A 26,196-nucleotide genomic window follows, 5' to 3' on the forward strand; every position below is an offset into this window, starting at 1 on the left:
CTGTAGTTCTTAAAGCACAGATTGGTTTGCTTTTTTGGCAGTCCACGATACCTTTAATACTCTCCTCCAACACCATAGCTCAAATGTATCATTTCTTCTGCAGTCTTCTTTATTCACTGTCCAACTTTCATATGCATGTGAGGTTATTGAAAATACCCTGGCTTGGATCAGGCACATCTTAGTCCTCAAATTGACATCTTTTGTTCTTCAACACTTTAAAAAGGTCTTGTGCAGCAGATTTGCCCAGTACAGTACATCATTTGATTTCTTGACTGCTGCTTCCATGAGTGTTGATGGTTGATCTGAGTAAAATGAAATCTTTGACAACTTCAGTGTTTTCTCCATTTATATGGATCTTATTTATTGGTCCAGTGGTGAGGACTTTTGTTTTCTTTACATTGAGGTGCAACCCATACCAAAGGCTGTGGTCTTTGATCTTCATCAGTAAGCATTTTAAGCTCTCTTTACTTTTTTGTAATCAAGGTTGTATCATCTGCATATTGCAGGTTGTTGATGAGTTTTCCTCCAACCCTGCTGCCACATTTATCTGTATAGAATCCAGCTTCTTGGATTATTTGCTCAGCATACAGGTTGAATAAGTATGGTGAAAGAATACAACACTGTCGCACACCTTTCCTAATTTTAAACCATTAAAGTGTTTCCTTGTTCTGTTCGAACAACTGTGTCTTGGTCTATATACAGGTTCCTCATGAACACGATTAAGTGCTCCAGAATGTTGTCCATAGCTTTCGATCCACACAATCCAAAGCCTTTTCATAGTCAATAACGCACAGGTAAACATCTTCCTGATATTCTCTGCTCTCAGCCAGGATCCATCTGGTGTCTGTCAGCAGTGATATCTCTCATTCCACATCCTCTCTTGAATCCAGCTTGAACCTCTGGAATTTCACTGTTAATATATCATTGCAGCTGTTTTTTAATTATCTTTAGCAAAATTTTATTTGTATATGCAATATTAGTGATAGTGTCCAATGATTTCCATATTCCATTCTCTCACCTCTCTTTGGAATAAGCACAGATGTGAATCTCTTCCAGTCATTTGACTTGTCTTCCAAATTTCTTGGCATAGATGAGAGAGTGCCTCCAGTGCTTTGCGTGATTGCTGAAAGATTTCAATTTGTATTCCATCATTTCCCAGCACCTTGTTTTTTGCCAACATCTTCAATGCGTCTTGGACTTCTTCCTTTAATATCATTAACTCTTCTTTTTTTGTTTTTTAAGTTTTTATTGTGAATTGAGTTTACATGGGAGAACATCAGTTTTACACTCATCATTTCACTGCAATGATTACAGTCTCCTCCGTGCATAATCATTCAACAGTATTTGCTTCTATTCCTTTTGTTTTTGTTTTTTGGGGAGGGGAGGTGTACACAGAAACACTCAGGAATATATAATGATTTAAACAACCAAAGGACACATTCTGCAAGCCTACCTCCTGGCCACCAGTACACAGCTTTTCTCTTTCCACGAGTCTAGAGTTCTCAGCTGCTCCCTTTCTCCATGTCCTCACCTCTGCCTTCATTTCTGGTGTTGCTGCTTCTCTGGATAGGGTCCCATATTCCCTTGTGCTCTTCTCCCTTGATGGTCCTAGGGTCCTCTGGTCCTGGACTGTATAAGATTAACTACACCTCTCTTTTTTTTGTTGTTGTTACAGAAATTCTACCTTTACAGTTGTGACAGTTGCAATTAGTCGTGATAGCAGTTAATCACTATTGAATCATAAGAATCTTATCCCCATCTCTTTTCATCAGATCCGTCTAGACAAGATGAAAACTGTTCAGTGGGGACTCAGTTTTCCCTCACATACTCTTAAAACTAGACTCCCTCTTGAAAACTTGTAAGCCAGTCACTTCGTGCCTTTATTGCCCCCTCATTTTAGGTGGCCAATGTCTTAAGTTGCCCATACCTGTCAATGCTGTATACAGAGGGGATAGGAATTACAGTATCATTGACTCTTGATCATTTGTTGTTAACCTCTTTAAATTGTTGACTGCTTCTTTTTGGTACAGTGACTCTGTGTATTCCTTCCATGATCTTTTGATACTTTCTGCATCATTTAACATTTTGCCCATGCAATCCCTCAGTATTACAAGTTGAGGCTTGAACTACTTCTTCAGTTCCCTTAGTTTGAGAAATGTTGAACGTGTGTCATTCCCTTTTGGTTTTCTAGCTTTACCTTTTCCTTCCTTACTGTTATGATGTTGTTGATGTCTTCTCTTCTGTTCTTTGCTCTTTATAGAGTCTAATGCCTGAAATGTGTTCTTGAGGTGATTTCTGATTTCAGGTGAGATATGTTCCAGGTCATATTTTGGCTCTTGTTGATTTGTTTTCATTTTCTTCAGCTTCAGCCTGAACTTGCCACATTGATGATGTGTTCCACAGGCCCACAGCCCCACTCAGTTCATCTGTCTAGAGCCCGTAGCTGCTCTATGTCTCCAGGCCACGTCGCTGCTGTCTCTGCTTTTCAAGTCAGGGATCTCATGCTCCACTCATGCTCTTCATTCTTGATGGTCCTGGGATCGTCTTCCTGAAATGAAAGAATAACTGCTCTTCCCCTTTAGTTACATATCTTTCTACAATTACAGTTGTGAAAATCACAATGAATACTTCTGATATTTACTCACTACTGAATCTTAAAATCCTATCACCATCATACCCCTTCCCTTTGACCGGATCCATCTGGAAAAGAGGAACAGTATTCAGTGGGGATTCTAGCTTACTCGCCTTGTTCTGAAACAGCACACACATGAACGCTTGTAAGCCATCTACTTCATGCCTTTATGGGAGCTAATGTCTAAGTTGCCCATCCCTGTCAACCCAGTACATTGAGGGAATAAGCTTATTCCTTGATAAGACGAATCCTTCCACTTCAGTTGGAATTTTGAGCAACTGCACCTATAAGCAAAAGTCCAGTTCATCACATTGTAATAATTTACACTTGCTCACAGTAACAAACACATTTATCTTCACCTGTTCAAGTTCTGGTCCGCTAGCTATGCATGTTAAGTCAGATGTGTACTAGCTGCATGCTTGGGAGTTCAAACACACCTCCTAGACCTTCAGACAAGCAGGCCACTTCACTCTCAGCCTTAGCTGCCAGGGGCTAGATGAATGCCTGTGGATCAGGAGGTCACTCAGCTCCTTATACTTCAAACCAGCCAGTCCTTCTTCTTCTCTCTCTTATCTCAAGGTCATTGAATGTCAGTGGGACATGACCATACTCAGCCAGGTGTCTGTTCCTGCATTTCCCCACTTCTTCTCACAAGGAGACCCAAAGTGGTCACCAGCAAGCATACTAAGACTTTTTCAGGCTTAGACAAGGATTTTCTCTGCTGGGCTATTTGGACTTGCCTTGATGCCTCCAAAGCAAACAGTTTGCTTGGAACTCAAACAGCCAAGCAATCTGCTTTTTGTTCCGCTGGTGTTTTCTATCAGTAAGAATCTGATTATTTCCCAGCAGTTTTGAATTGGTCTGAATAGCTTTTCAAATGGGAATGTCTTAACTCAGAAGGTTCTGGATGTGGTTCAAGATTCCACCAAAGGCCCCCTTCTCTACCCAGGTTTCAAAAGAAGCCTATTTTCATGGAGAAATTCTGTATGGACTTTTAGCAAATTCAGTCAGTTGTTGGGTGAAGACGGGCTTACAAGCTTTCTGTAATCATAATTTTCAATAGTAATTTCCATCACCTATAAATGTCTATTTTACAGTATTAGTCAGGGGAAACCAGTATCCACAAGACTGTCAAACGCATAAACATTCCCTCCACTCCTTTACCCATTCAGCCTATGTCTTGATCCACCTATCAACCCACAGAACACTGTTGTTCCAAGGTTGTGTATATACATCACTATTTACCTCTACTCCATATAGTCCATGCATAATACCTCCCTAAGTCTTCCCTATCTTCATTGTTTATCCTTCACCCTCCCTCTTGTGTATTATACTCTCCCTTCTTATATATTGCCTTCCCTGACATTTGTTTACCCTCTAGCCAGTATAGTACTCTCCCCTCTGTCCCGCTCCTGGTATCCATCGAAGAATGTTTCTTTCCGTTTTTGTTGTTATTGTTCTTAATTTCTGTTGAGTCTATTTTGACTCAAAGCAACCCTGCATAGGGTTTCTGAGTAGTGTCTAGTGAGTTTGAACCTGTGACCTTGTGGTTCAAACCGACCTTGAGATCAAGTGCTTCTCCTATGCCACTACACCAGGTATGGAAACCATTTTTTAAGCCTTTACAATAATGGTTTCATTCAATATTGTGGTGCTCCCTTTTTACTCTTTTGAAGGAATCTTTTCATGCACAGAAGTTTCTGATTTTTGCAAGTCCCCGTCATCTATTGTGTCTGCTACTCTGCTATTATTTGTTGTTTTGTGGCATGTTGGATAGGGTATGTTTGCCATATATTAGAGCCCCTACGTTTGTTCCTATTTTTTCACTGATGATCTTTATTGTTCTAGGTTTTCCATTTAGGTCTTCATCCATGTTGAATGTATTTTTGTATATGGTGTGAGCTATGGGACTTGTGTCATTCTTTTGCAAATCAGTTTCCAGTTTTGCCAGCACCATTTGTTGAAGTCACTATCTATACTTTCTCATTTTTTGTGTTGTGGCCCTTTGTCAAAGATAAGTTCTGTATGTGGATGGATTTACTTTGGGTTTCTTGATTCTTTTCCATTGTATTAGTATTAGGCTCTTTTGACCACTATGTCTATGTAGTATTTTGTGAGATCAGGGAGTGAGAGACCTCCAACTTTGTTTTACTTAAGCAGTGCTTTGCTTCTCTGAGGTCTCTTTCTTTTCCATATAAAGTTTGTGATCTTTTTTTCCATCTCTTTAAAGAACATTGTTGGAATTTGGATTGGAAGTGAATTGTATCTGTAGATTGCTTTGGGTACTATTGACATTGTCATAGTGCTAAGTTTTCCTATCCATGAGCATGGTATATCCTTCCATTTTTGAACATCTCTTTTCGTTTCTAGTAGTAGTGCTTTGTAGTTTTATTTGTTCAGGTTTGTGGTTCTCTGGTTAGATTTATATCTAAGTATTTCATCCTTTGGGTGGCTATTGTAAATGGTATTTTTTTTCATTTCCTTGTCAGAACGGTCTTTTTTAGTGTAGAGGAATACAACTGAATTTTGTTTAGTGATCTTGTACCCTGCCACTTCACTGAATCTTCCAGTGAGCTCCAATAAGTTTTTTGCTGACTCTTTTGGATTTTTTATGTATAGGAGCATATCATCTGCAAATAGTTTTACTTCTTTGCTAATTTGGATTCCTTTAAATTTCCCTATCTTGCCTTATAGCTGTGGCTATGACTTCCAATACAGTATTGAACTGAGTGGTGATAAAGGGCATTGTTGTCTGGGTCCTGCTGACAAAGGGAAGGCTTTGAGTTTCTCTCCACCGAGTCTGATGTTGACTATTGGTTTTGTATTAATTGTGTTAATTATGTTCTTAACTATGTTGGGAATTTTCCCTTCAGTTCCTACTTTGTTGAGTGTTTTTATCAAGAATGTTTTTTGGATTTTGTCAAATGCCTTTTCTGCATCAATTGATATGATCATGTGGTCTTTCCTGTTTTCCAGATTTTCAGATTTATTGGAACATAATAAGCTTTCGTAGTATTCTGTTACTTTTATTTCCATTGGTTCTGGTGTGACATCACCAGATGTCTGAGGAATCGTTTTTCTGTTTACTAATTCAATTATTTCTGCTTTAGTCTTTGTTATTTCCTCTGGTGACTGTAGGCTTAGTTTGCTGCTCTTTTTCTCATAGTTGGAGGTATTGTGTTAATGTGTTAATTTTGGTTCTTCTTTTTGGATTTGTGCATTGATTGCTATAAATTGCCCTCTAACACTGCTTTTCCGGTGTCCCAACGGTTTCAGTATGTTGTGTTGTCAGTCTCGTTTGCTACAAGACATTTTTCTTTTGTTTTTTATTTGTGTTAGTACCTATTGGCTTTGTAGCAGAATGCTGTTCAGTGTCCATGTTCATTCAGCTTCTTGAATACATAGCCATCTCATATTTCATGATGTTAGGGAAATTTTCTTCTAGCAGCTCTTTGACTATCATTTGTGTGGTTGTCTTTGTCTCTTCCTCTTCTGGAATTATGACCTGTAGGTTATTCCATTGCATGTTGTCCCACATGAATCTCAGGCTTTCTTCATATTTTTTCATTCTTTTTTCAGTTTTTCTTCTATCTTAATAGTGTTGAGAAATTTATCTTAAGACTGCTAATTCTGGTTTCCATTGATTTCGATTCTACTCCTTTGCCCTTTCAATATATTGTCCATTTTTGGTATCTTAGTATTATTGATCTTCTGGATTTTTGTTGCAGATTTTGTATTGCCTCCAGTGCTATATCTGTTTTGTTTGATTGTTCCTGTAGCACTTTTTTGAATTCTTCTTTGTTTTCTTGCCTTTTTTGTGAAATGTTTGGATGTGTACCTCAGTATCATTCTCCAGAATTCTTTTTCAGGTAATTCTAGTGCCTCTTCTTCCTCAAAGCATTTTCTAGCTCTGTCTCTTGGTTGTTTGTTTGAGCTACTCTGTTTTCCTTAGAAGAAGTTTCTGTATTGTTGAACATTGTGAGAAAGTATAGAATAAAGGCCACCTTTCTCAGACCAGCTGTCATATCTCTACTATTGCACATTTGTGCATGTATGTTAGCCAGAATCTCTTAGTGTCCTTCATGCAGGTTTCCTATGCCAAGCTTAGGACTCCTTGTTTACCCGGGCTATTGTGGACACATCCTAAAGGTGTGAATGGATTGATTGCAAAGGGTGAATGAAACGAGTGTAGACATGGGAAGAAAATGGAGTTACACCTAGTCAAGGAAATCCATTTCCAATGTTTTGTTTAGAGTGGGAGACAGTGAAAACTGCAGAACCTGTAAAAGAACCGGTTCAGACGACTCCAAGTCCTCCACCTCCCGTTGAAAAGGAGACCGTGGTCACAACCCAGGCAGAGGTTTTCCCTCCCCCTGTTGCCATGCTACAGGTTAGTACTGGTTCTGTGTTGTGTGGGCGGTGCTGTTACATCTGGGTTTTGAAGCATGCAAGGATGAAAAACTGAGTGAACTGTACACATTTGAGCAAGTATTTGTCAGTAGTAGTAGGCAGAGTACTGATTCATTTAAATCTTTTCATAAAGTTTTGCTGATGCTCTGCGTACCCTTGTGGTGGTGGTGGTGCTTTTCACATTACATTTAAAACAGAGCCAGGAAATACGGAAGTACGAGTATGGTTTCTGAAAGCTTGTGTGTAACATGGTGGTTCATGGTTTTCTGAGAAGATTTTAAGTTGATAGAACTATAGGTTAGTTTATCGAGTTTAGTCCAACTATTATTAAATAAAGACTATTTTCAGAAATGGTGGCATTCTTCCCCTTATGGAAACTTACAGTCTCACTGGCAATGCCAGACATACTGAATAAATCAGGTAATGGATTCTGTTGAAGTATAAACAGCTGGGTAGGGTTGATCCTAAGTGCCTGGAGAAGTGCTTGCAAGTTGAAATAGATGATGACCTTTGAACGGTGTGCATGGATGTCTAGGGAACGAGCATTACAGGTCTACAAAACAGGCAGTGTTTTAAAGAGCTGCCAGGAGCACACACACTTGGGGTGTTCCAGGAGTAGCAAATATGCCAGAATGAAGGGGAAGATTGGATACTTTTGAGCAAAGGGGTGACTTGATTGGATGTAGTATTTAAAGAGTTGCTATTTTGGAGAGTAAATCTCTATGGGGATTGATCATAGCAGGGAAAACCAGTTAGCTGTTGTGTTAGTTTAGTTGAGATGTGGCTGAGATGGAGCTGATCGCGGTGGTGTTGGAGAGATGTGCTCAGCCATCAGACAGATTTCGAAGGTAGACTCATGGGACCTTCTGCTGTGATTAGATGTGGACTTGTGAAAAAGAGCAGAGGGGGGGAAGGGTTTGGACCTGAGAAATTGGAAAGAGAATTACCATTTGTTGTGGCGCTGTGGGTTAATGGGCCAGACTGCAAAGTCATTTGAACTGCAAGGTTGGCGGATCAAGCACACCAGCTGCTCCTTGGAAACCCTGTACAGGGTCGCTATGGGTTGGAATTGACTCGACGGCACTTAACAACAACAGCAACAATAAGGATGGTAAAGACTAGGAAGACTCACCTTGGCCTTGGGATAGTTAATTGGGAGTTCAGTTTTGCACATCAAGTTTGAAATATGTTTTCAACAGTTAAACTGAGATGGTTGCTTCTACCTAAGTTCAGGAGAGGTCCAGGAGGCAGATGAGTATGAAAAAGACAGTTATATTGGGATTAGAAAATACAATTGTGAGAAACCCAAGCCATTCAAAGCTGTTATTGATCTGCTTCTTAAAGGTTAGATTGCACAGAATAGCTAGATGTTCTTCAACTTGCTGGGAGGTGGCGATTTAAAATTGAACATAATACTCAGTATTTGAATAGCTGACCAATTACTTCCCGTTATCTGAATGTGAGGTGGTGTTGTTGTTAAGGACTGTGGAGTTGGTTCCGACTCATAATGACCCTGCACAGGGTTTCTGAGGCTACAAATGTTTACGGGATCAGAATGCCTCATCTTTCTCCCGTGGAACAGCTGATAGTTTCGAACTGCCAACCCTGAGGTTGGCAGCCCGATAGGTAACCACTACACTGCCAGAGCGCCTTGAATGTAAGGTAGGTATCTCCAAGTAAACTATCCGCTGAATAGCATTCCATTGCCTTTGTCCCAAGAAGGTTCACTTACAACGTAGGTGTAAGACAAGAAAGGGAATTTCTGTAAAGGTATTTGTTACCTTCCTAAGTAAAAAAGTAATATATATGCCTTTTATTTTTCCCAAGGTGTGATCATGCAGGTAGATAAAATGATGTTCGCTATTTTTTTTTATCTCCAAAAGATTCCAGTCGCACCAGCTGTGCCCACGGTTAGTTTAGTCCCACCAGCGTTTCCTGTGTCAATGCCGGTTCCGCCTCCTGGATTCAGTCCACTGCCCCCACCGCCTTTTCTTCGTGCAAGTTTTAACCCTTCACAACCACCTCCTGGTAAGGAATTCTGGTGATACTTTATTATTTGAATTCTTTTTAGAAAGTTGTTATAGTTGGCCTTTCTCCACACATAAATGCCACAGAACAATGGTTGTCAGAGCTTTGCCTGTATCAGAGTCACCTGGAGGGCTTCTTGAAGCAGACAGCTGTGCCCCACCCCAGAATACCTGCATAATCAGTCTGTGTGAGTCCGAGAATTTGCAGTTCAAACAAATTCTCAGGTGATTCAGGTTTCTGGAAGACTATATTTTGGGAAGTAGAGACAGAAAGGAAGTCAGAATCTTTCAAAATCATTGGGATACTCTTTAAGTTTAACTAGTATAGTTTTCACATGCAAGTTCTCCGTAATTATCACCCATCAGAAACTGCCCCTACTAAACATAAATGTCCATTTTAACATTAGAAATTTATATGTATTTATATGTAAAATACATTTATATGAATTTGTAAACACTCTAAATGTTAGTTACATTTGCAGTACTTTTGAAAAATAATTTTTTTAATAAACAGAAGTTCTGTGAATCAGTGTTTCCAGATAAAGATGAAAAATGACTTAACCTGTATCTTACAGTTAAGTAGCTACTTGTACTGCTTAGAGATTAGAGCTTTTAGTATTTGGCCGTGGGGTGTTATGAGAATGAGGGAGAGTTACAAACGGACTCAAACTTCTTCTGTTTTTGAATTTCATGAATTACTTACAGGTTTTAAAGGGTGCTTTCTGAAGTTTTAGTTCTTGACCAATTGCATACACTTCTTAAATGTGCCAGTAAAATGAAAAAAAATGGACTCATTGAGAATGGTTGTAATTTGATATATAATGTGGAAATTAAAAATTATGATATGAGAATTTAAAGTTGGCAGGTTAATAAGAATTTTGTTCTTTCAATTTTAATATTAAAAATTATTCCTATCAAATACTTCTGAGTTTGCAATTTAAAATTTAATTTCTTAGAATATGTTTTACAACTGATTTGATAAAACCAAACTGCATAAATCTTACAAAGGCATGGCCTATCACACATGTTGAAAAATCACTTCTCTCATCCCTTATTTTTTTGTTGTTGTTCTTATGTTATTTATTTATTTATTTTTTTAATTTAAGGTTTTTATTGTGGATTGAGTGAAAGTTTACAGGGCACATCATCAGTTTCACATGCAACACTTCATATAACTTGTTTCATTACATTGATTATAATCCCCTCCATATACCATCAGTTAAAAGTATTTCTCTTTATCCACTTTAGCTTTTTTTTTAAAAAAAACACACAAACAAAAAACCCATTCAGGCATATATAATAAAGGGCACATTCTGCAAGTCTGCTCCTGGCCACCAGTTCTTAGTCCTTCTCTTCTTAGTTGATGAATCTAGGGTCTCCATGCCCCCATCTCTACCTCCATCTCTGGTGCTGCTGCTTCTCTGGATAAGGTCCCACATTCTATTTGTGTATTCCTCTCTTGATGGTCCTAGGGTCCTCTGTTTCTGGACTGTAAGATTAATCACTCCCCTTTATTTTTGTTACAAAACTTCTACCTTTACAATTGTGACAGTTGTGATTAGTCATGATAACAGTAATTCACTACTGAGTCTTACGAATCTTATCCCCATCTCCTTTCACCAGACCCATCTAGACAAGATGATAGCAATTTAGTGTCTCATCCCTTATTTTTGCCATTGTTTTACAATGGATTTATTAATGATTTTCAATTTCAAAAAATATTAGCAAGTAAAATTCTAGATTGGTTACTTGATTTAAAATCATGAAAAAGCCAATAATAAATTAAAGGTTTATTCCAGTGCTCAAAACATGGCATCATAGTGAACTGCCCAAGATCAGTTAATACTATTCTGAGTTAGTGGTTACTGTGTGTATCGAAGAAAGGCATTGTCGTATTTGACAGGTGACATTATTGCATATCATGTGAAAAGTAACGTGAAAACCAGTGTTTATTTGATCCCCACATAGTCATTGTTGGTGCATAACCACATTACTTGGCTTGTAATGATCTTTGCCTTACAGCATTTTAGAAAGTGCCACATAACGGGAAGGGATCCGTAAATAGGATGAGTAAATAAATAGAATGTTCATGATAAGGGTCACTCTTCCTTACTTATCTTGGCCCTTGGTGGTTGCTATAGAACGTGAAATCTGAAGACTTTCTGCCTTTGAACAACTCCAGCCAGGCAGAGCTGAAGCCCACCTTTAACCTAGGTTTTAGTGTCCAGCAGTCCCAATTTTTCTTGAATACCTCATGGACCTCTGACAGCTGACCTGCCAGAGTTAGAAGCAGAGTATTTAAAACATGGCTTCTGGGCCACTTCTGACTAGCTTTGGCTGGAACTTTCGTGGGCACACCCTTAATGATTACCTGGTGATGTTATTACAGTCTCTGAGAGTCTCAGAGACTGTAAGCTTTCCTACCTGCAATAGTCCTCTCCCTGTATGTGTATGCGAGTCAGTGATGCTGTCAGCTGTGGTTATGGGAGGAGATTCCTTCTCTGTGTCCTATCAGAGGTCACCGCAGGGAGGTAGAACATTGGAACTTCATCATGGCATCTGATTTCCCCCACCTGGGGGATTTGTAGTATCTTGTTCTTTTTCTTTTTGAAGACTCAGTAAAGAGTCTGTATAATATATATATATATATATATACTATGCTTAAAGATGTGTGAGATGCAGGGTACCTCCTAACCAGGGTACTTCATGTGTAGCCATCACTTGTCTGTCATTGGGGGCTTGTGTGTTGCTGTGATATGGAGCGGGTTTCATGGGTGCTTCCAGATTAAGACAGGCGATGAAAAAGGCTTGGTGATGTACTGCTGAAAAACCAGCCAGAGAGAAGGCACTTTACTGGCAGTGTGTGTTTCTGGTATGCACAGCGTTTCCATAAATTGGGGGCCAACTCAAATGCAGTAGTATTTAAAAGCATTTTGTAAATAGAAAATGAGTACACAAATAGTCATGAAAGACCACTTTATTATAGAAATCTTTGGTTTCTAAAAATAATTTTTCTTGTACTGTTTCTTTTATTCTGTGTAGGTTTCATGCCACCCCCAGTTCCACCACCTGTTGTCCCACCGCCGACGATTCCACCGGTAGTACCAACATGTGAGTCTTCGAATTTTAGGGTTTTTTCTTTAGGCATGATAGTAATGTGTCAGCTTGCGTTCTGGTGAATTGTTTTAAATCTTTTATTGTGAAGCTCATTTTTTTATTTCATGCTTTCTAAAATTGAAACATTCACAGAGGACGTGGTGGCTCCACACAGTAAGCACTGGACTATGAACCACAAGGTCCATAGTTCGAGCTTGCCCGCCACTCCGCAGGAGAAAGATGAGGCTTTCTGCTCCCACGCCTCAGAAACCGTGTAACAGGGTCACTATCAGTAGGAAACAACAACAAAGCATTAACAGGATCATAATCCCCAGTCTATATTGAAAGTTGACAAGTTATCTCAAAAGTGGCTTTTTAGAATTAATTTAACTCAAAATTCAAAGATCTTTCGTATATCTTATTTATTTTGTTTTTGTTTATTAAATTTCTTAATCCAGAACAGTCCTGCTCAGACCCTGCTTTGTTTAATCTTTCATGTCTATATGATATCCCATGCAATGAATTTTTTAAATTTCTTTTCTTTTGTTATTGGGTTTTTTTTGTGTGTGTCTGTTGTTGTATTGAATTTATTCCTTCATCTCCTGATATTTAATGTAAAATGAAAGTTACCACCAAAGGCTTTATTAGATGCTTGTTGAAAATTTGGGAGCAAGACTCCTTCACTGGTGGGTGCTGTACCCTTGATAGTGTTTCACATTAGGAGGCACACAGTACCTTATTGTCCCTCGCTTCATGATGTTAGGATGGATCGTATCTTTCACATAGTGGAACCTGATTAAAGTTTCCCTTCCAAGTTTTCATCTAATACATTTACCTATTGATCATTGTTACTTGAATCTAATTTCCATTTGTTGCAAAATACTGATTTTCCTACTTCCGTAATTCCTTTCACATTTATTAACTAGAATTTTTCTATAAAGAAAACTTTTTCTCTTGCCAGCTAGTGTTAGTTATCTGGAAGTTTAGTGTGTGTAAAACCAGCGGAGATGCTGCGTTTCCCTTTTGCATCGACACTTTTCAGGGGGTTGCTTTGTCTCTCGCTTCTCTTTTGTTCTCCAACGTTTTTTAGTTCTTCTTCTGTTGTGAATGCGGTTAGTTGTTGTGAAGTCGATTTGGAGTTGTGATGGTCCCATGTGTACAGAGTAAAACTGCTCTGTAGTGTTTTTAGGCTGTGACCTTTCACCCTGCAGTTAGGTCGCTGATCCTTGGGGCGTCCAGGGATCCCTCCCTGGATGTGCTGTGATCATTTCTAATGATAGCCAATGACTGAAGTGAGGGGGGAGAGGAATGTCTCCTTCTCTACCTGTTCCTCTTTCTTCCTTCCCTCTTTCTTGTTTATTTCTTTTGTCAAGTATGTGTGAATTGATTATTGCTTTGAATTCATTGCATTCATTTTTTTTTTTAAGGTTCAGAATGTCCCATCTTTGGACAGCCAGAGACTTTCATGTTACTTTTCTATTCTTTTGACATGACATTTTTTCTGAGAGCTTCTTTGCTTTTTGTCCCAATTTGTTCTAGACTAATGTTGTGTATTTTCTGCTTCAATCTGAGAAAGAACCATTTTCTTAAGGAGAGCACAGAAGTGAGACACCCCCATCTAGGTATCAGTCTCATTTTATTCTTGGATTTTGATTGAGTCTAGGAGGGTTTCTTGTTACTTATTTTTTTGCTGGGTGGGGATGAGTATACAAAATATTCACAACAGACTTTAACATAGGAATTTTTTAGTTAGCTGCTTTGAGTTTTTTTTATACTTTTCTGTATTCACATTGCTGAAAACATTACCATGCTAACCCGTTTGGATTACTCTACAATAGACGCACACACTGTATTATGAAAATAGAAACCGGGTGTTACTGCCAGCAATGAGACCGCTGGAGGAAACTAAGATTTCTCTGCTGCTTTTTTTGTCTTCAGAATAGAAATTCACTTGGAATGTGTGGATCCAAAGTGTCGTTTCCCAGGGTCACTGAAATAATCATTCTCTTGTGTAGTTGTGACATCAACTTTTCATGTTTGTGAGTTAACTTTTATTTTGCATTTTAATGGAATATACACCCCAGCCTGCCTGGTTTTGATGCCTATAGTTTCTTCCCTAGAGTAGACATTTCAAAAGGACTGCAAACCAACCTCAATGTAAACATTTGCAGATGTTTATTAGCTTTCTTATGACTCTTTTTTTTTTCTTCCTATCATGGGGCATTTCAGAAATGTCAAATACTCTTCTTATTAATTTTAGTTAATGTTTTTACCTAGAGTTATTTTCAGGACTCTGAGTAAACCCTTGGCAATTGAGGCAGACTTGTGTGGAGACTTAGCACTCGGTCAGGACTTGAGGAAGTGTGTGCTGGACACAGAGCTTCCCTTCTGTTCTCACTCATCCTCCTGTCTAAAGGCCGTCTTCTCCTCAAGGCCTAGGTAGCATCACAGTCTTTCTTTCCAGTCGTTCATTCGGAAGAATTGTTCACACCCATTTCTGAATTTATTTTTCAAAGAGGTTCATCCTAGAAATTAGCTCCCAGTTATTTATTCCCAATTTCTTCTTTTTGGAAAATCAGAAGAAATTGGCTGTGCACAGAAGCTCCCCCGATGACTTGTCTTGTCACATGCACTCTGAACAGTTCCATTACAGACCAGAGGTGGTTTTATCCCTGTTCTCCAGTTCTGCTGTGTGCTATTCATCTGGGTAGGTGTGCTCATCTAGAGTTAATTAATAGGTTGTTGTTGTTATGTACCATGGAGTCGGTTCCGACTCATAGCGACCCTGTATAGAGTTTCTGAGGCTGTAAATCTTTATGGGAGCAGAAAGCCTCATCTTCTCCTGCAGAACAGTTGGTAGTTTCGAACTGCTGATCTTGAGGTTCGCAGCCCAATTTGTAACCACTACGCTACCAGAGAGCACGGTGTAATTTCAAAGAAGTTAGACTGATAGTCATTCTCATACCTACTTGTCAGCCTGTGTGTTTAGGTAGTCATTTGTCGGGCATCCTTGGACAATGATGACTTTTCTCATGACTGGAATTTACTTTTTAAGTGCTGATCTCAACTTCACTAAGCATTTTTGATGAAAACTTTTTTTCAATAATTTTGATTTTAGGAAATATTTACATAGCAAATGAAGCTCTCATTCAACAATTTCGTAAGCATTGTTGACTCTGACTACACATTAATAAACAATGTGTCAGCATTATTCTCATGATTCCTTTCTGGTAGTTTCATTTCCATGAATCTAGCTTCCTTGTTCCTGTGTGTCCTCTCCTGCCTGTCTCATATTGGTCTTAGCTAAACAGTGACTTTTCGGTCTCAGTTACATGATTGTAGAGTAGCATAGTACTCATCAGATAGCATTTATTTTATGAGCCACTCTGCCTCTTGGCCGATAGGTGTGACCTTTGATGAAAATATTTTCAAAAGTGTGACTCTCTTGATATTTTAGCAAGTAAAGCTTTTGTAACGGTGATTTAGGCTTTCCATGATTATTACCTGTAATTTTGAACATCTGTTATTACACATTGTGTGCTTAGTAATACAGAGATGCCATTAAATGAACCAGTGAGGCTGCCAGAAGTTAGTCACATGACCAAGAGAGAATGCACATATGCCATGTTCAGTAGGCCAGTGATTCAAAAGTTGAGGAGAGGCTAGGAAGAATATTTACAGGTTTGACTAGGCCAGGTACTATTTTACCTTAGGGCCAATGAAAGGATTAATTAATTAAATCTGAAATCTATTTTCCTCTTTAAACAGCTTTAGTGCAGCCGCCATTGTCCATGACGCCAGAAACTGTGAAAGATGTTGCTTTTGGTAGCCTTGTTTTGCCAGGTGGTTCTGTTGCCAGCAGTCTTGCTCCTTCTACACTGCCAGCTGGGAATGTTTTTAATCCTCCAACTAAACCAGGCGAGCCAGAAGAAAAAGGACCTCATCTTACAGACCACCAGATTTCTTCTGGTGAAAACCCCAGAGCAGGTAAAGATTAAGCAAAACAGCACAACCCCAGAACTAGAATTAAATGATGAACACCACCTCTCTTTGTAGGTGTTCATTCTGTAGTGGTATACTTTTGTGACTAACTTAGTGCATACATGTTAAAGTGTTGTGATTTTCTAGAAGATCACAATCTTCTAAAATTTCTACTGAAATTATTATTACAATTATTTTTTGCTTTCATGAGCATAGTGTATGTTTAACCTGGGGTGTTTGTTCGATTGTTTTGCCTTTTGGGACTCCTTAAGTGTGTTGTCCAGTATGGTTGCACAAAATCTGTATACTTGCATTTTGGTGCCTCCAACTAGATTCCAACTCATCACAACCCTCTATATAGCTGAACAAAGCTGTGTCCAGTCTGGCACCATCCTCATAGTCATGATTATATTAGAGCCATTTGCAGCCACTGACAGTCCACCTTGTTGAGGGTCTTCCTGTCTTTGGCTCATTCTCCCAAGCATGATAACCTTCTCCAGGGACTGGTCACTCCTAGTGTACATGTCCAGAATATGAGAGATGAAGCCTTGCTAGTCTGCCTTCTAAGGAGCACTCTAGTTGTACTTCTTCCAAGAGTGGTATGCTTCTTCTTCTGGCACTCCATGGTACATTTAATATTCTTTGCCAGTCCCATAAATCAAAGGTCTCAATTTCTCATCCGTCTTCCTTGTTGTCCAGAGTTTTGCATGTGTATGAGGTAAATGGAAATAGCATGGCTTGGGTCAGGCACACCTTAACTCCTCAAAGTGATATCTTTGCTCTTCAGTACTCTGAGGAGGTCGTTTGTAGCCAATTTGCCCAATGCTTGATTTCTTGACTGCTACTTCCATGGCATTGATTGTAGATCCAAGTAAGAGAAAATCTTGACACCTTGAGTCATTTCTCTGCTAACCAATATGTTATTTACTGATCCAGTTGTGAGAATTTTTTTCTTGGCATTTGACGCCTAACCTACATTGATGGCTTTAGTCTTTGATCTTCATCAGCAAGTGCTTCAAGTTTCTTCCCTTTCAGCAGGCAAGATTGTACCATCTGCATATCACAGGTTGTTAATGAGTCTTTATCCAATCTTGATGTCACATTCTTTTCTTTGCAGTCCAGCTTCTGAGATTATTTGCTTAGCATACTGATTGAGTAACTATAGAGAGTGGCTAAAACCCTGACCCACATTTTTCCTAATTTTAAACCATTCAGTATCCCCTTGTTCTGATAGAACTGCTGACCCCACCTCCTCTTGGTCTATGTACAGGTTCTCATGACCACAGTTAAGTGTTCTGCTGGCAATGTTATTAGTAGTTTGTTATGATCCGTACAGTCAAATGCCTTTGCATAGTTTAATAAACACAAGCAAACCTCTTTTGGTATTCTCTGCTTCCGCCAAGATCCCTTGGACGTCAGCAGTTGGTAGCCCTCATTCCAAATCCTCTTCTGAATCTGACTTGAATTTCTGACAGCTCCCTGTTGATGTACTGCTGCAACAGTTTTTGAATTATCGTCAGCAAAATTTTCCTTGAATGTGATAGTAATGATACCGTTAGATATTTGTACATCCCGTTGGCTCTCCTTTCCTTGCAGTGGTCACGGATATGGCTCTTGTCCAGCTGGTTGACCAAATAGCTGTCTTCTAAACCTCTTGGCATCAACACCTCTGGCTACTTTACCTGTTTGTTGAAACATTTCAATTTTGATTCCCTGTTTCCTGGAATCTTCTTTTTTTCCAGTTCCTTCAGTGCAACTTGGATTTCTTCTTGAGTACCATTGAATTGATTTCCTGGTAATATTCTACCTCCTGAAATGGTTAAATGGCAATCACCTGTACTGTGAGTCTTGTGTGTTTTTCCCACCTTCCCTTGGTGCTTTCTGAATTGTTCATTATTTTGCCCAAAGAATTCTTCTGTATTTCAGCTTGAGGCAAAGTTTTTTTCTTCAGTTTTTGTTTTTTTTTCCCAGCTTGAGAATTGTATATTTCACTATAGTACGTTGCTGCCTTAACCTACTTTTGAAACCTTTTGTTCAGCTCTTTTGCCTCATGATTTGTTCTATTTGCTTTATGCTCAAGATTAAGTTTCAGTTTCTTCTGACATCCTATTGGTCTTTTCCTTCCTTTCTTTTTATTGCCCGTTGTTTGCATGTGTGATGTCACCTCACAGCTCATCTTCAGTTATTAGTGTTTCATGCTTTAAATCTTACCTTGAGATGTTCTCTAAATTCAGGTGTGATACACTCAAGGTTACTCAGGGTTGTACTTTGACTTAATTTTGTTAAGCTTTACTTCATCTTAAACATGAACAGTTGGTGATCTATTCTGCAGCCAATTCCTGGCCTTGCGTTGGTTTCTCCCTTGTCTTATTCCTGTGTGTTCCATCTTAGTGAGTGCCACGTGTATAGTTGCTGTTTATGTTGACTAATGTTATTTGCAGTTATTATGTCAGTATTGTTGTCCTGGTGTGGCACTGTGGGTGAATGCGCCAGACTGCAAAGCTGTTAGAACTGCAAGGTCGGTGGTTCAAGCTCATCCATAAGCTACTCCTTGCAAACCCTATACAGGGTCGCTATGGGTCGGAATCGACTCGACGGCACTTAACAACAACAGTTGTTGTGAAGTGGCGTTGAGTAGGTTCTAACTAAATAGGGTTTTTGAGGAGCAGCTGGTGGGTTTGAACTTCCGACCTTGTGGTTCAAAGTCCAGTGCTGATTCTGTAATGCCACACCAGGAGTACATTTGGTTTTGTGAAATTCCATCACCTGTTTTCTGGCATAATTTCTGCCACCAAATCCACATTTTCCAAGTACCTATTCTTTTTTGTTCCCAACTTTTGAATTCCAGTCACCAGTAATTATCATTGCATGTTGGTTGCATGATTGATCAGTTTCTTTATCTTTGGCATTAGTGGTTGATATGTAAATTTAAATAACAGGCACAGTACATGCCTTTCTTAGTGGGCATATGAACATTATCCTATTTTGTAGGAAGGTACAAATGAAGAAATAGTAGATGTCAGTAACTTCTAACAAAAACTAAATTCTAGGATGTTTGAAAATAGCACTTTATTGAGATACCATGGTTAAAATGTTAAGATTGTATCTGTTTTTGTCAAAGGTAGAAAATTACAACCTTACGATTTATTTAAATTTCTTTTCACAATTTCATCCCCATTTATAAAATATTACTCTGGATAGTATTAATTATTTTAGTTTTAATTTTTATTTCATATCTAGTACACCTTGATTTTTGAGTCATAAAAGTAGGTGGTCTGACTACTAGAAATGCTAACAATTATTCTAAATATGTTGTTCTTTTCATATCAAATGACTAATTTTGTGAATATTTACAAGTTTGTTTCTCCTGTTTTTATTTCAGTGATTCCAAATGATGTTTCAAGTAGCCCTGCGATGTTAGGGGGACCGCCATCAAACATGACCAGCAACTCTGGAATCTTGGGAGTCCAAAGACCAAATGTCTCAAGTAATTCTGAAATTTTGGGAGTCCGTCCCTCTAATGCCCCGAGCATTAGTTCTGGGGTAATTGGAGCCCAGCCACCAAATATGCTGAATAACTCTGGAATTTTGGGACTACAGCCACCAAGTGTATCAAGTAGCTCTGGACTTTTGGGAGTGCTACCTCCACACATGCCGAATAATTCTGGACTTGTAGGACTACAACCACCAAATGTTCCAAATGCACCTGGACTTTTGGCAACGCAGCCACCAGCTGGCCCTCAAAACTTACCCCCTCTAAGTATGTCTCAAAGAATGCCCGCAATGCCAATGCTAGACCTTCGTCCAGGACTGCTACCTCAGGCACCTGGACCAAGATTCCCTTTAATGCAGCCTGGAATGCCACCCCACCGAGGACTCCCTCCCCCATCAGTACTTGAATCAGCTCTTCACCCACCACCCCGTGGACCTTTCCCTCCAGGAGATCTTTTCAGTCATCCCGAAAGACCTTTTCTAGCTCCTGGAAGGCCAGCTATTGACAGTGTTCCTAATCCAGAAAAGAGGTTGCCGCTCGGCAGTGATAACATTCAGCAAGAAGGTGACAGAGACTATCGGTTTCCTCCGATAGAGACCAGGGAAGGCCTGAGTATACCTCCCCCCGTGGATGTTAGGGATGTGGTCGGGCGGCCTGTGGATCCAAGAGAAGGTCCTGGAAGACCTCCGCTAGATGGGAGGGATCATTTTGGAAGACCACCTGTAGATATGAGAGAGAACCTTGTGAGGCCAGGTATAGATCATCTTGGTCGAAGAGACCATTTTGGCTTTAATCCAGAGAAGCCCTGGGGCCACAGAGGAGATTTTGATGAAAGGGAGCATCGAGTTCTACCTGTCTATGGTGGTCCAAAAGGCTTACATGAAGAAAGAGGTAGATTTCGGCCTGGAAACTATAGATTTGATCCTAGAAGTGGTCCTTGGAACAGAGGATTTGGACACGAAGTTCACAGAGATTTTGATGACCGCAGAAGACCCTGGGAGAGGCAGAGGGATAGGGATGACAGAGATTTTGATTTCTGTCGAGAGATGAATGGAAATCGTCTTGGACGGGATAGAATTCCAAACACCTGGGTCCCGCCTCCCCATGCTCGGGTTTTTGATTATTTTGAAGGGGCCACTTCTCAACGCAAAGGTGATCATGTGCCTCAGGTGAATGGTGAAAACACAGAGAGACATGCTCCTCCCCCGCCTCCACAAGTGCAGAAGGATCCTGAGCTCTATGAGAGACTGACCTCTCCAAGTGAGGTCAACAAGGAGAAGAGTGACACAGTTGCTGATGTAGAAAGTGAACCAGTGGTAGAAAGCACAGAAACTGAGGGGACATAATCATCACTCAGTAGGTAAAAGATACCTTTTGTAAAGTTGTCATCTCTCTGTAATCGATTAATGGCTGACTGGACCATAGTTGTTCACTTTTGTCTGCCAGAATTAAGTTAATCTGATGTTCATGTTCACCTTTCTCTTACAATAATTGTACAACTGACTTGTATAGACATTGTTCTTACTATGAACATGGTAGGTAAACATTTTTTTATTTTTCTGGTAAATATAAATGTTGCCCCCAGATTCTTTTAACTTCAAGGAAATGAGTAACAGCTTGTCCGAGACTTCCTATGGAAGAAAGAATTTTTTTTAACTACTACCATTAGGTTGGATATGGTAATAGATATATTTGAAAATAGCAAGTGGTGGTATATCTGACCCATATCTTTAGGCTGCTGCAGAATTTTAAGGTAATAGACAAAGCTGTGATCTTTTATGCAAAGACTTAGGTATTCGAGGAGCACAGTACAGAGATTTCAATCAGTGGTTTTGTAAAATCTGCACTATGGTCTCTGTCCCTCCAAAGTGAGTGTTTGTGATATGTTCCTCACGCTGCAGTGCGCAAAAAGAACAAAGAAAAAACATCACCATAAATATTAAAGTGCGTTTCAATGTTGGGTGAGTTTTGTTTTTAGATGCCAATAAAACTTATTTGTTTGATAACAGTGTTCTAGGAATTGTATTCTTTTTTTAACCTACAAAATTCTGCTGAAAACCTCGCATCATAAGTAGCATGTGCTTACTTGTTGAAAAGTTTTATCTGACTCCTAACCACAGTGCAGGAACTGGAGGCTGGAGAAAGCGTGTACTTTGGTATCCGAGTCCTGCAGTCTCGCTAGTGTGTGTGTCATGCCTTTGCATGTGTATTGTGTAGTCATGTGTCAAGTTTTCTACTTTTCTGTATGTTTATTTTCATGAACATACAGTGAAAAACAGAAAGTTGAAAAAGCTTAGGTAAGATACTCTCTGTAAAACCTGAGAGAAACTTAACAGCACTGCTGATAGTTCTTGCCCCGGGTCTTTATGTAAATGAAATAGGAAATACTGAGCAGAAATAGGTCAGAGTTTGCCAATTCTTTCTAATCTAGATCAGCATGAAGCCAGATCTCACACCAATGCTGCCTGCATTGTGTTGTTTTGACACTCTACTTGCTATTCTCTGTAGATTGCGCTGGCACTATTGTACTTAGTGGTCAGTTGTCTGAAGTGAATTTCTAAAGACCAGAACTAACAGCACAAACTGTACCGTGGTCCTGGTGAATGTATCCGGTCCATCCTGTGCTCTGTAGGCGCCGAGTGACACTGCTCAGATTAGCCTCTGAGGTAGCAGGAGAAGCGGGGGTTAATTTCCTGTGTGTTTTTGCTTTACAGTTTCCATTCATTTGCTGTTTTGTTTCTCCTCTGGTTTTATACGTTACATGAAGGGGCTTCAGAATGTTAGTGGAAAAATTCCATCATCATTTAATTCCATTTATCCACATACTTTTGAAGCAACTTCATATAAATAAATATATGTGTGTACATACGTGTGTGTATACGTATATATATATACACACACACACACACACATAAGTACACACACACGCACATACATATATGTGTGTTGTTAAGTGCTGTCGAGTCGGTTCTGGCTCATAGAGACTCTGTATAAGGTTTCCGAGTTGCAGCTGGTGGGCTTGAACTGCTGACCTTGTGGTTTGCACTCCAGTGCTGATCCCTACAGCACCACACCAGGAGACCATAGTTTATAATAGGAGGCTTTAGTTTGGTTTTCGGAATAGGCATTTTGTTTTCTATACATTTCAAACAATTCTTCATTTGCTTCCTTTTCATCAAGCCTTCAAAAAGAGCATACCAATCATTTAAATGGAATTGTTCTTGCCTACAGTCTGTGACCTAGATGACTCTAAGAGCTGTAAGGTTTCTGGCCCAAAAGGAAATTGTTTTTTACAAGTTCTGGATAGAGATCATTTATTTTGTTGTTTGGAAAAGTGGTTGAGAGTAGAAACTTCCCTGGTGTTCCTCTCTAACATTACCCAATATAATATTAATTTGAATTGGTTTGAGATCTGTCCCTGAGGTAAAGAGAAAAACAGGCATTGGCATTTTATTGTTGAGGAAAGATTAGCCCTCTGTAAGGAAATTACATTGGGATTTCTCTCAAACCCTTTTAGTTCCGTTTATCATCAAGTCCCATTCACTTGGATTGAGCAGTAATAATAAATGAAAGACCTTTCAATAATTGTTAATCCCAAGCCTTTTTTTGTAAGTAAGTCACTGTTGGACCTTCATGTGCAAACCTGACATCTGAACGTGTCTTACGTGTCGCACTGGTGTGAAGATGCCAGCAGTGAGAACCACCTCATCAGTGTGTGATGATGCTCTTATGAGAGCAGAAGAAATCCTTGTGTGCTTGTTCCCATTTTGTCCTAGTTTTCTTGGATATTCTTCTTCATACTGAATTTTCCCAGTGGATAATAACATCCACTTTTCTTTTTTTCTCGAGTGATGAATAGCAAAGTTGACTGTCCACCTTTGATAAATTTGACCTGGGACTTGTCACTTTCTTGATGCTGTACTTGGACCACAGTTCTGTCACTGAAAAGTTAACAATTGGAAATATGCAAGAAGCAGCCTAGCCATTTTAATAGGTTTAGAAGTGCTGCAGGCAGTAACTACATTAGGCAACACATCACCTAGCATTTTAGTTTGTGACATGTTAGAAAGAGGTCATTTTATTTTCTGCTGTGTATATTAGTGAATTTATCCATTAAGTCTTAAATGGTTCTTATGTCTCTAAACATTGCATCACACATTGGAATCTGTTCTTAGCATAGATATATATACTGTGCTTTGCTTAGTTTGTAGAGAGAAGCTTATGTTACTACAAAGAAAGTTTTTAGCTTTGTTGTATAGGTAAAATGCTCTTTTATCCTAATTTTATTTCCACATGTCGGGTGGACAAATGCTTCAAAAGATTTGTAATGGAAGATGGAAATCATATAAAATTCTTTTATGAAAACTCTGGAAATGACTTAATGTAGTATTTAATTGATATTTGTCCATTATTTAAGCCCTTACATTTTTATTAGAGCAGTTTTTTCTTAGAATTTTTAGTTACGTCATTAAATTTATTTACTTTATTTTACTTATTCAAAATACTACAGTTCATAGAACCACACATTTAGGGGTGTTTGGGTGGTGGAAGTATTTTGTAATATTCACAAAGAAAAAGTTACCTCTTAAATTTGAAAAAGCTGTGCTTTTTGTTTTTTTTATTTTTAAATAGACACATTTCATCTGGTCTGAAAGAGCGATTCTAGCTGTCATGGGATCACTGGCAGTTGAAATCCACTGATGGCACAAAACACAACAAGTTGCCAGTGATCGTCATTCCAAAAAAGCATACTAGTGGCTACAAGCCACAGGCCCTCATTCAGAGATGCTAAATGCCCTAAGAGCAACCCTGTATAGGGTTTCCAGAAGTCCTCGTGAGGTGTGCTATAAGATAAGCACTAGACTATAGGTTGGTTTAAATGGAAGGTCAGTGGTTCAGACTCACCAGCTGCTCTTTGGAAACCCTATACAAAGTCGCTATGAGTCGGAACTGACTCAGCACCACTTAACAGCATAGGGTTTCCGAGGAACAGCTGGTGGGTTTGAGCTGCTGACCTTGTGATTCAAAGTCCAATGCTGATCCTACAGGACCACATCAGGAGTCCTCAGAGATCTTATAGTGGGCAAAAGTATCTTATTATGTGCTTTGGAGTCAGTTCCGACTCTTGGCAACCCTGTACAGGGTTTCTGAGGTTGTAAAACTTTTTGGGAGCAGAAAGCCTCCTCTTTCTCCCATGGAACAGCTGGTAGTTTCGAACTGCTGTTAGCAGCCCGATTCGTAACCTATTACGCTCCCACAGCTCCTAAAAGTATCTTAGACTCCCAGAAATAGGATATTGAAATTGATGTTCAGTTCAAGGAGACTGTTTGCATTTTACTCAGTGAAACTTCTTAATAAATGTCCTGTCCATCTCAACTTATTAAATGAGTTGGAACTTTTGATGGTTTTCTCACTGTGTGTTTTTGATGGGCACAGACTTTAATGGACAATTAAATCTAATACTTAATTAAAAGTTGTTACACCTTATGTGCCTTCATCACTGTTATTTATTGGGTGCTAGATTTAAAAATGTCCAGTTGACTTTGAATTTTTTGAAATAAGAAATCAGCATCTTATGTCTCTAAAAATAAATATTTGTTTGCGTAACATAGGAGATCATTTTCAAGATTGTTGTTGTTGTTAAGTGCCGTCGAGTCGGTTTCGACCCATAGCGACCCTGAATAGGGTTTCCGAGGCTGTAAATCTTTACGGGAGCAGATCGCCTCATCTTTCTCCCGTGGAGCAGCTGGTAGTTTCGAACTGCTGACCTTCCGGTTCGCAGCCCGATTCGTAACCATAGGCACAATAAAAACCAAATTATCACAAATAATCATAATTACTCAGTACTATAATACTGCAGTTTGGCAGATAATTAACATGTTTCCCTAATTGTTCATGCTGTGATTTTATGTAGAACATCTTTTAAACTGCAATTTAAGTTAGTTACAACCAAAACTTTTGCTTCCCATTTTCAAAGGAAAAGAACTACATTTTTGACAGGAGAGTCATAAACAAGATTCATTGATGGAGCCAAATATTCTGAACTAGAACTTCAAGTTAAGGGCCCCAGGTTATTTTCTTTTTGATTCGGAGCCATCACGTAAACTGGAACATGCTGAAAAGTATTTGAAATACACTGTGGTTCTCAGCCAGAACCATGTTGCCAGAGTCACCGGTGGAGACTTAGCAGTGCTGGCCCTCCTAGGTTAGCACCAGACTGACTCAGAGCGGCCCTGCAGGGCAGAGAAGAACTGCTCGGGAGGGTTCTGAGACGGTAAGGCTTTTATGGGAGTACAAAGACATGCAGCTGTTGGGTTTGAACCACTGACAGTGCAGTTAGCAGCCCAGTGCTTGACCCCACTGCATGGCACATAATGTATTTATGTGGCTCATTGTGTTAAGCATTGGGCTGCTGACGGCAAGATCTCTATGTTGTTAAGTGCCTTTGTTGTACAGTGCTGTAGGATAATCACTGGACCGCTGCCTGCAAGCTAACTGCAAAGTTGGCTATTCAAACCCACCAGCCGCTCCTCTAAAACCCTATACAAGTATATACA

General features: G+C 39.4%; 2 protein-coding genes across 2 annotated transcripts in view; both read left to right on the forward strand.

Moving 5' to 3' along the window:
* SCAF8 (SR-related CTD-associated factor 8) overlaps window positions 1–21,645 on the forward strand; it is an 86,904-nt gene extending 65,259 nt beyond the window's left edge. Inside the window, exons 16-20 of the mRNA XM_006868476.1 lie at window positions 6,886–7,022; window positions 8,926–9,070; window positions 12,112–12,180; window positions 15,934–16,152; window positions 19,529–21,645. Of these exons, the coding sequence (XP_006868538.1) occupies window positions 6,886–7,022; window positions 8,926–9,070; window positions 12,112–12,180; window positions 15,934–16,152; window positions 19,529–20,985 (2,027 nt within the window). The 3' untranslated portion in view covers window positions 20,986–21,645. The remainder of the gene's footprint in view (window positions 1–6,885; window positions 7,023–8,925; window positions 9,071–12,111; window positions 12,181–15,933; window positions 16,153–19,528) is intronic.
* TIAM2 (T-cell lymphoma invasion and metastasis 2) overlaps window positions 20,293–26,196 on the forward strand; it is a 524,960-nt gene continuing 519,056 nt past the window's right edge. The window contains exon 1 of the mRNA XM_006868446.1: window positions 20,293–20,999. The gene's annotated coding sequence lies outside the window, so the exon portion shown is untranslated. The remainder of the gene's footprint in view (window positions 21,000–26,196) is intronic.

The sequence above is a fragment of the Chrysochloris asiatica genome, unplaced genomic scaffold (genome assembly GCF_000296735.1).
Source record: "Chrysochloris asiatica unplaced genomic scaffold, ChrAsi1.0 scaffold00117, whole genome shotgun sequence".
Lineage (NCBI taxonomy): Eukaryota > Metazoa > Chordata > Mammalia > Afrosoricida > Chrysochloridae > Chrysochloris > Chrysochloris asiatica.